The sequence below is a fragment of the Cariama cristata genome, unplaced genomic scaffold, assembly GCF_000690535.1.
Source record: "Cariama cristata isolate BGI_N322 unplaced genomic scaffold, ASM69053v1 scaffold9047, whole genome shotgun sequence".
NCBI classification, from domain to species: Eukaryota; Metazoa; Chordata; class Aves; order Cariamiformes; family Cariamidae; genus Cariama; species Cariama cristata.
The window spans coordinates 1-11,004 of NW_009626040.1; the positions used below are offsets into that span (position 1 = coordinate 1).

Here is an 11,004-nt window from a genome sequence, read left to right on the forward strand (position 1 = left end):
CCCCCCCCAGCAAAATTTTAGAACTTCCCTCCCATTCCGCATGTTCACAAGAAATCGTAGTGCCAATCAGCCAGACGTGTCCCTCCGGTTCTGCCCCTATGAGCACCTGTCTGGGTCATCTGCACTGAAAGCTGGGTGCACCTACCATAGCTGATGTGTTATTAACCCTTTTTCTCCTCAGGGTCTTATGCAGGTGCGGTGGTCGCCATGCCGCTGGCAGGGGTGCTGGTACAGTATATAGGATGGGCATCAGTCTTTTATATTTTTGGTGAGTTGCTTAACATAAAGGACCTCTGCGACTAGACTGGTACTGCCAACTGTTTTGTTAAACCTGTATAAAAAAAGTATGGATCAAAGTTATTTTGGTGAATGAAGAAGTTGCAAATGGGTATTCCAATTTATTCCCTACTTAGTGCAGCTTCTGAGAGCTTTTGTTTTGTAATCATCTGTTATAAAATGTTTTAAAATGGTAATGACCAGGCTACAGCCCGTGGTCACCCTGTGACAGGGTTGGATGCAGTTGCAGAGGTTGCTCTGTAGCACAAACACTGACGTGGTATGTGTCCCGGCGGGCACACTAGCAGCAAATGCTACAGCATATACTGCCGACGGGGAGCAAATGCCCTGAGAAACGATCTGCCCCATGCTGCCCACCCTCAGTAAAGCAGTGTCACCTTTACAGAGTGGTCCCATCCCACGGGTACAGACTCGTGGCTGATCCGTGCTGCCTCGTGCTTCCCCCGCGCTATGTGGCAGAGCTGGCTCAAACCCAGCCTTGCACATCAGCAACCCAGTTAAGATGGGTTTTCTCTGGGGACACGGGAAGCACCACAAGATTTGCCATCACAATCTGATTGTGAAGTCCTTTTACGCAGATTGCAACCATGTTACGACCGGTCTGCTTTCTTCCTTTCCCAGGTCCCACATAAAGCATTCCTTCTGCCTTTTCTCTGCCCCATGCATATCATGTAACACAAGCGACAAAAAGTTCGAATGCTTTGCAAGCACGCACACAATATACCCAGAGTTAGTGATCATATTTTCTTACTTCCCTGAGCATATTTTCTATGAAGATTTGGTTTAACTGGCTCTTGAAACAAACTTCAAGGCCTGCAGACAGTGAAGTGTGGCCCTTACTGGCTTTTAAAATGGAACTTTGCTTTTCCTGCCAAAAGAATGCTTGGGATTGTCTGGTACATGTTCTGGCTGCTTCATGCCTATGAGAGCCCTGCTGCACATCCAACAATAACCAACGAAGAAAAGAGATATATAGAAACAAGTATTGGAGAAGGAGCCAGCCTGGCTAGTGCAAGTGTAAGTAAAAAAGGCTTTTCTGGTTATAATTTGTGAACACTTTGCACGAGATGAGGATGTGACTAGATGGATACTATTAGCTGCATAAGAGCAGCAGAACCATTTTCTGTTGATGTTTAGGGGCTTTTCCTTTTATGAAAATTACAGGATCAGGTTCATGCGGCTGGACAGGGCAAGTTCAGCAACAGGCAAAAGACACGGTACTGTTTCAGCTCTCAGCTAACAGGGCCTGCCGAACCGAGAGAGGGAAGGGAGTGGGGAGAGAGGGAGAACCACATGCTCTGGGCTCCTGCTTTTGAATAAATACCATGCTTATTCTAAAAAATGTTAATGGGAATAGCTAAATAAGAAACTGGTTGCAGATGTCAAAATATACAGCTGCCTTTTGAGCTCCTATTAAGGATGATTGCAATTTTGAAAGCTTAAGGACAGGGTTTCTGCCCTGCTCACTCTCACAGCAGCTCAGCTCCTTGTTTTAAGACTTCTCATCCTCACTCTGAGAGGATCCTGGAAGATCCTGGAAACTTAAAGCTAAAACCTGTTTTCCAATTAAACTTCTCTTCATTCCCTAAGGTAACTTGTTTTTACTAGTGGTGAAAACCAAAGCTGTTTCTTGATAAACTGTTCCTTCTTGGCTTTTACTCTTGAACAAAATAACTCCAAACTCTTTCCTCTATATGTTTTGGGTAATAGCCTTGCTGAGAGTGTAAAGTACCAGATCCTCCTTTTGGGCATGCTCCTGAAATTTGGCTGGTCACTAAGGTCTTGGCCAGAGACACACACACTTGTTCAGGTCATGGTTTTCCCTTGCTGTGCAGAGGTTTTACTGCAGAGGACACTAGTACCACCATCATGTGTTCACACACGACCACAGGCATATGGTTGCCTGTAGAACACAGCTACCATTTTTTAAAAAAATGGAGAATGTAAATGTATATTGCCATAGTTACATGTTTCAGCTTCTGATTTGAATTCTATTATAAGTGAATAGGGTTCTGAAGTGGTTTTTTGTTCCTGTTGTATGGAGTATTGAAGTGTAAATAGGAACTGGAAATGCCAAAAGCAAGTTATAGAAATTAAATCTTCTACCACAGACCTTTTTTGCTGAATGAAATGAATTAGGTTGAAGCAGGTAGCTGCTTGTTGCTGCGCTACCGCATGTTTCTTAACTTGGATAACCCTTTTTTCACAGTCTTTTCAGTGGAATGTCTCAAACTGCGTCTTGCCAAAAAGTGGGAAATTACACAAGGTTTCCTCTAGTTTTCTCTGATTCTGTTATTGATCCTGTTATCCCAATAGCAGGATTCCAGAACACCTTGTGTAATTTCAGTAAGCAGAGCAATAGTAGTACAGTAGTTATCTTAAAAATCTTAACTATTCTAAGAAAGTTTCTCTACCTGTTTTGCCACTAATCCAGGAGATATCTTTCACTTGCCTTGTAAGTGATTTGCAATGTAAATTGGATGCAATGTACTGGATAGTCTTGAAAGTCAAAGATACTGCTGCTTTATTCCGCCTTTGCCTACTCTTTTTTTTTTTTTTTCCCCCTAGAAATTTAGTACTCCCTGGAAGAGATTTTTCACTTCAATGCCAGTTTATGCAATCATTGTGGCAAACTTTTGCAGAAGCTGGACCTTCTATTTGCTCCTTATAAGTCAGCCTGCTTACTTTGAAGAGGTCTTTGGGTTTGCAATAAGCAAGGTAAACGTCTGAAATAAAGCACTGACCTTCAGTCCTCACCCTAGGAGATGCAGAGTGCTTGAGGAGCCCCAGATCACCCTGGAATCATTACAGTAGATTATTCCCAGTAGTTGGGATGACATACTTCTGGTGATCTGATAGAAATAAAAGCTTGCTAGCATCAAATACTAGAAAAAGGAAAGAATTGAGAAGTTGTTCTGGGAAAGAGAAAAGCAAAAACATATATCATAAAACCCATGAAGTAAGTAAATAGAAATGCACATTTTGTTTAATGCTGGCCATTTAACATTACTTGATAGGTAAGTTTTATCCTCTTCTTTTTTTTCATTACTTTTTATTGACAACAAGGGGTCACATTTTCTATAGATTTATATTCCCTGCCTACCACTTCATTAAAGTCAGTATTGCTACATTCCCTTTTCAGAGAATGAATGAGGACTTCAGAATAATTGTTCCAGAAAAGTTTTCCCAACATTCCTTTAAAAAACCTACTTGCTATGTTGTAAATTATTTTCAAGCAAGTGCAGTCCTGAAAACTGATCTTCATTAATGATGTGGATGATGGGGCAGAGTGTACCTCGGCAAGTGTGCAGAGGACACAAAACTGGGAGGAGCGGCTGATACGCTAGGGGGTTGTGCTGCCATCCAGAGGGACCTCGACAGGCTGGAGAAATGGGCTGACAGGAACCTCATGAGGCCCAACATGGGAAAGTGCAAAGTCCTGCACCTGGGGAGGAACAAGCCCATGCACCAGCACATGCTGGGGGCCACCCAGCTGGAAAGCAGCTCAGCAGAAAAGGACCTGGGGGTCCTAGTGGACACCAGGTTGGACATGAGCCAGCAGTGTGCCCTTGCAGTAAAGGATAATGGGATCCTGGGCTGCATTAGGTGAAGGCCAGCAGGTAGAGGGAGGTGATCTTTCCCCTCTGCACAGCACTGGTGAGGCCACACCTGAAGTACTGTGTCAACCTCTGGGCTCCCCAGTACAAGAGAGATATGGACATATTGGAGAGAGTCCAATGAAGAGCCTCAAATATGATTAAGGAACTGGAGTATCTCGCCTACGAGGAAAGGCTGAGAGAGCTGGGATGGTTTAGCCTGGAGAAGAGATGGCTCAGTGGGGATCTCATCAATGTGTACAAATATCTGAAGGGAGCGTGTAAAGAGGATGAAGCCAGACTCTCTTCAGTGGTGCCCACTCACAGGTACAGAGGCAATGGGCACAAACTGAAACACTGGAGGTTCCCTCTGAACATCAGGAAACACTTTTTTACTGTGAGGGTGACCGAGCACTGGCACAGGTTGCCCAGAGTGATTGTGGAATCTCCATCCTTGGAGACATTCAGAAGCTTCCTTGGTCACGGTCCCGGCCAACCTGCTCTGGGTTATCCTGCTTGAGCAGGGGGATTGAAGAAGATGACCTCCTGAGGCTCCTTCCAATCTCAACCATTCTGTGATTCTGTGAAAATGAAAAGAAGATGAGCATCAATTTGTAGGTTCTAATCCCACAAGAATGAAAATATATGTAAGACTTTAAACGTATGCTTAGTTAATAATTTGTAAAATCGTATCATAATGTCAGATTTTATGGTCTATGTTCTTCAGTCCATATGCAACATGCAGGTTCTTCCTTCATTTTACACAGTGGCAGAGAGGAGCTCCTTAAGAACGTGAATAACAAAAATACATGAAAGCAGTTGGAAACCAAGATAGAGCACTTCAATATCAGGACACATAAGACAGGGCTTTGTGATGTCCACAATAGAAGTTAATATTAACAGTCTTCTATGCAAGTCTCCAGTGTCATCATGGAAGAGCAGGGATATTGCATGATATTTCTAAGGTGAAATTGTCATTTGTGCTCTGGCTTATCCTCCTGGGCCATAAGGAGGTATTCCTTCCATCACCCAGCTTTGGGCATCTTCTCTAACCAGCTAAATTAGAGCGGTTTTCCTCTGCTGCTTTGGTCATCGGAGAGAGAAAAAACTCCATCAGATAATGAGGTCCAGACTTTTTAGACAGAGTTCTCTCTTTTTTTTTTTTTTATAAAATCCCTTCCCTGTGCTTCTTGAATACATACAAATACTCAGAGATTTTCCTACTGTCAGGAAAGAAATAGAAGGAGGAGGGAAAAACCCAACCAGCTCTTCTCTCCTTCAGAGAAAGAGGGAAGGAAGGAAGAAGAAACACTACCCTACCCCCAAAAAACTGAAGAAAGGGGCCCAGACATTTTCCAGTTCAGTGGTGCCCTAGGTGCTGGGCAGCCAAGGGATGCTCTGCACAGATCCAGCTTCCTGACAAGGGTGAGTTACTGACTGCCCCTTTGGAAAAGGCACTGTGTGACCACAGCAGTGAACAAACAGCCCCATTTCTGACCCTGTCTGTCAGGGACAGTGACTGGACAGCATCTGGCACCCCAAGGAGCATCCTGTAGGCTCCACTTCCCAGGTACAGCATTCTGCTGAGACTCACCTCACAAGCCCCAGCAGACATGGTAGACCAGGGCTGACGTGGGTAGCTTCTGGCCATGCCATCTACAAGAATGGTTGGAAGGAGGATCCAGCGAACTACAGGCCTGTCAGCCTGACCTCGGTACCGTGGAAGGTGACAGAGCAGATCATCCTGAGTGAGATCACAAGGCATTTGCAGGACAATCAGGGGATCAGGTCCAGCCAGCATAGGTTCATGAAAGGCAAGTCCTGCTTGACCAACCTGATCTTCTTTTATGACCAGGTGACCCTCCTGGTGGATGAGAGAAAGGCTGTGAATGTGGTCTGCCTGGACTTTAGCAAGGCCTTTGACACTGTCTCCCATGGCATTCTCCCGGAGAAGCTGGCAGCTCATGGCTTGAACAGGCATATCCTTTGCTGGGTGAAAAACTGGGTCGTCGGCCGTGCCCAGAGAGTGGTGGTGAATGGAGTTAAATCCAGTTGGCAGCTGGTCACCAGTGGTGTTCCTCAGGGCTCAGTGTTGGGGCCAGTTCTGTTTAACATCTTCATTGATGATTTGGACGAGGGGATTGAGGACACCCTCAGTCAGTTTGCAGACGACACCAAGCTGGGTGGGAGTGTTGATCTGTTTGAGAGTAGGAACGCTCTCCAGAGGGATCTGGACAGGCTGGATCGATGGGCCAAGACCAGCAGTGTGAAGTTCAACAGGACCAAGTGCCGGGTCCTGCACTTGGGTCACAACAACGCCATGCAACGCTACAGGCTTGGGGAAGAGTGGCTGAAAAGCTGCCTGATGGAGAAAGACTTGAGGGTCTTGGTCAACAGCTGGCTGAACAAGAATGAGCAGTGTGCCCAGGTGGCCAAGAAGGCCAACAGCATCCTGGCCTGTATCAGAAATAGTGTGGCCAGCAGGACCAGGGCAGTGATCATCCCTTTGCGCTGGTGAGGGTGGACCCTGAATACTGTGTTCAGTTTTGGGCCCCTCACTACAAGAAGGACATTGAGGTGCTGGAGCATGTCCAGAGAAGGGCAACGAAGCTGTTGATGGGTCTGGAGCACAAGTCTTATGAGGAGCGGCTGAGGGATCTGGGGTTATTCAGCCTGGAGAAAAGGAGGCTGAGGGGAGACCTTATTGCTCTCTACAACTACCTGAAAGGAGGTTGAAGCAAGGCTGGGGTTGGTCTCTTCTCCCCGGTAACTAGCAACAGGACAAGAGGAAACGGTCTCAAATTGTGCCAGGGGAGGTTCAGGTTGGATATTAGGAAGAATTTCTTCACTGTAAGAGTCATTAGGCATTGGAATGGGCTCCCCAGGGAGGTGTTCAAAAAATGTTTAGTTGTGGCGCTTCGAGACAGGGTTTAGTGGGCATGGTAGCGTTGGGTAGAAGGTTGGACTTAATGATCTTTGAGGTCTCTTCCACCATAACAATTCTATGATTCTATGCCGTGGCCTACATACTGCCATTAGTGGGAAGGCCTGGGAGAAATGCTGCTACTACCTGGACAAGACTATGTTGGAATCTCTCAAGCTCCTAGAAAACGCTAAAGATGGGACCCAGGTAGCTTAAGGTCACCCAGGTCTTGGTTGCAGTTCCTATTGGACCTGTCTGTAACCTTCCCACACAAGGATCCAGGATAAAAAGTTGTCTGATAGGGAAAAAATGAGGTGAAGAAAAGGTATGGTTCCTGTTCTTTTCCCCCTAAATCCTGAGGGAGGACGTGAGCGGTAAGCACTCATTTGTCTAATTGCAGGTTGGCCTTTTGTCAGCAGTTCCTCACATGGTCATGACAATCATCGTACCCATTGGAGGGCAGCTAGCTGACTTCTTACGGAGCAGGAAGATTTTAACCACTACCACTGTAAGGAAGGTCATGAATTGTGGAGGTACTATTGGATTCTGAAAATATGGTATTTCAGTTGTATGCTGCAGTTGATGCAAATATCATAGTTTGGTCCATGTTTAATTGTAACGAGACAAATTACTCTAGATTGCATTTGCAGCTGGTTAATCTGAAGCATTTAATGGACAACTGATGTTAGATGTTCTCATGGTATAAATCCTTACTCATATGAGCATGCTTTTAAAAAGGGAGGAGGCAAGAAGCCTGGTTAATAATTAAAAGGGCAATAGGGACTGGCCCAGAAGAGAAGTGTGATCAAATAGGTCTCACCCTGCAAACTCATACAGACAAAGTTAGCCCTGTACCATGTTGCTGGAGAGACCCTTTCCCAGTGGAGACAGTTTTGCAATAACTGGCCGTGTTCCCATTTGCTACTTCCAGCAGAACCCACTAGGAAGTTTAGACTAGAAGGACTGGGTAAAAAAGAAGGGAAGGGATGGACAGACTCATGTTTACTCAGCAGATAATAATTTGTTTCCAGTTCAGTCACTGAACTGAAACATCAACGACATCTACATGTAGGGATGATAGTAAGTTAGAGAAAAAATTTCAAGCCAGATAGCATGTGGAGTCATTCTCCACTGCCAGTTCCTGGCTTACATTATTTATGGATGGCATAGGCTGCCTGAAATAGAGATGCCTGCAGTCAGACATACCATGCAGCTTGGCTATGCATCTTCACAAAGGATTCTCAAATTCATTGTATTTTCAGGGCGTTTTTTCAGTGTCATTCAAAAAAATTAAACAGAGACATTGTCATATTACATATTAGAAAATGTTAATTTGCGGTAATGGCAGAGGCTGGGAGTTCCTTGTGACGCTCAGGGAGGTCCTATTGTGTTGGTGGCACACTTGTATGTAAAATGCTCTTTTGTTCCATTTACCAAGAACATCTCACATCACTACAACCATGAGAAGTTGAAGGCAAGAAGTATTTCTCACTGTTCCCTATCATGATTGCGTGTTTGTGGATTTTTCAGTGCTTTGCACAGAGTCACTTTCTCAGTGTTTCCCTGTACTGCTCAGTGAGTTAACTTCACCAATCGCTTGGGTCATTTACAAAGCAATGAGGAGAAAAAAGTATATTCTCAAACAATAAATATTCAAATACTTCTGCAAATCCACAAAGCTTCCAAGTATGTTCGAGAATAGCTGTAAGACACAAAATAATTTTGTCTCATTTTAAGTTACTATTCTGGCTAAATCTTATTAGTATCTCCATGATCAATAGTAATTTAAATGTAATTTATTCCCATGTGTTCCATTTGAAGGCTTTGGGATGGAAGCAACCTTGCTTTTGGTGGTTGGTTATTCTCATACAAAAGGTGTGGCTATCTCCTTTCTGGTGTTAGCAGTAGGCTTCAGCGGCTTTGCAATTTCAGGTAAGAATTAATCTTATTCTTGGTTCTACTGTTAGTGATAAAAGTGATGTTATTATGCTCAGTGTTGTTAATGTCATAATTTCTATTATTCTGTTTGCTCTTAATGTGACTGCTTATGGGGTATTCCCTATTTTTTCCCATGTCAGAAATAATTTACTTTAGTATCTATGAAAGGTATTACACATAGGACCTGAAGCTTTGAAAGAACCTGCTCTTTATTGATTCCAGTTTACATCAGCTTTGTGCTGTTGTTTTCTAAAATACTTCTACAGTGTCAGCCACCTTTTCTTCTTGCATAAACAGTATCCCTAAAAGGAGAGACAGAGAGAGAATTACTCTGGAATGAACAGTTGCTCAAAGGCTATCAGTTGCAAGCCCACTCCCAGCCCTCGCTGCCAGTTTCTGCTTTCTAGGTCAGTCCTCTCTCTGCTGTGTCCTAGAACCAGCTCTTCTCCAGAACAGCTGTTTCCAATGCTTTCACAGGTCTCACCAGTCTCAGACTGGCTTTTGTAGCTCCACCAGTACCATCATTATTTTTTAAAAAAACTCTTTTGTTATGAAGATAGAAAGCCATCAGCTAGTAGACTGCCAAGAAGATGGATCTATTGAACAACATTGACCAGCAAAGTAACTGCTGGTCTTCAGTTGTTTCAGGATTATGCAGATGGGAAGCAGTTTTGCTACTCAATTATGAGGTGCTCGCATAGCAGGCCATTTCTGTTAATCAATTTTTATTGCAGGATTTTCCCAGTACTCAACTTTTTACTGTATTTAATCTCATACACTTGGAATTCGTCATCCTTTCTTGTGATCATCCATAGCTCATATGACTAATTTTCATTACCTGAAGCATGATAATTATCTGAGCCGATTTTTACAATTTGTTTTTATTTCTTAATAAAATATGGACCCAGAAGATACACTACAGTAAGAGTAATTATTTTTCCTACTGCTTTATATTCATGTTGTTAAACTGCTACTTAAAGTATGTATTAAAAAACACTACTACCTAAATAAAAACATATCAGACATTTGACTAACATGAGGCATTCATTCCTCAATTAAAAATATTTGCCGAGTACATTGTTTCAGTATGAGAAGATGGGAAGCACAGATACTTTAAGCAAGGCTAAAACAAACTATTTCTATAACAAAATTTTTCTATACAACAAAATATTTCTATTCAGCATGATCCCCTAAAGGTGGGGAAAAAAGGAGTTTTGAAAAAGAATAAAGAGTTGCAACATGTCTTCCACCTTTCTCACCAAGAAAACACTACCCTTCTTTCTGATATATATAGTAGGGGGTTTCCTGCCTTTTTCAGGCTTCTTCAGCCAGAACAGGTGTAGAAAGCCCTGTTGGCCTGGCAGCACAATGCCATATAGTTGACAATTGTCTCTCGTTTGTTGTAGGATTCAATGTGAATCACTTGGACATAGCCCCACGTTACGCCAGCATTCTGATGGGGATCTCCAATGGCGTGGGGACGCTGTCCGGAATGGTGTGCCCGCTCATTGTTGGTGCCATGACGAAGCATAAGGTAACATTTCTCTGTGTTTTCTAGGAAAAGGATTAGGTAATGTAATAAAAGTTAAGACATTTCAAAGCTTCCTGGCAACCCCGTTTCATCATCTCTGTGGCTGTTTTCTGTTGTTGTTTGTCTTAAATATGCACTTTTACGATACCATGGTGGCCAGATTCTCAGCTATTATAAACTAATTATCTGTGTAGGGAGATACTATTTTATACTACCTGAGGCTGAGTCTCTGCAATATCTCCATACTACTGGGTAATGCCTATAGGACTTGGGAAACTCCTCTACAATGCATCCCTGGAAGAGTTCCTAAGCAATCAGTGATCTACAGTAAGATTAATTTACTTGTTAGAGAAATCCCTGCATTTCCAACTTCATGAATATTTCACATGCAAGAGAGAAACTTCACTATGAGAAAATAAGAAATCCCATGTTTTATTTTATGAGCCATTGTTAAGAAAAAAAAAATGTTCACAATGACTCTCATAAATTGTTCTGTCTGTATCATCAGGAATCAAACAGTGATCACAGTCATTGTTCAATATGTGCTAATTCATGGTCTAATTCAGAGAGTAAAATATTTCTTTTTACTGCAAACTTAGTAAGACCTGCACCATTCTTTCAGACCCGTGAAGAGTGGCAAAATGTCTTTCTGATCGCAGCCCTGGTGCATTACAGTGGAGTGATATTCTATGCTATCTTTGCTTCTGGGGAGAAGCAGG

General features: G+C 43.2%; 1 protein-coding gene across 1 annotated transcript in view; it reads left to right on the top strand.

Moving 5' to 3' along the window:
- Window positions 1-181: 181 nt before the first annotated feature.
- Window positions 182-11,004, top strand: part of LOC104164511 (vesicular glutamate transporter 3-like) — a gene marked incomplete at its 5' end in the record, with an annotated part of 11,085 nt that continues 262 nt past the window's right edge. Inside the window, 7 exon segments of the mRNA XM_009703857.1 lie at window positions 182-272; window positions 1,176-1,314; window positions 2,866-3,015; window positions 7,217-7,349; window positions 8,638-8,748; window positions 10,161-10,288; window positions 10,908-11,003. Coding sequence (XP_009702159.1) covers window positions 182-272; window positions 1,176-1,314; window positions 2,866-3,015; window positions 7,217-7,349; window positions 8,638-8,748; window positions 10,161-10,288; window positions 10,908-11,003 — 848 coding nt within the window.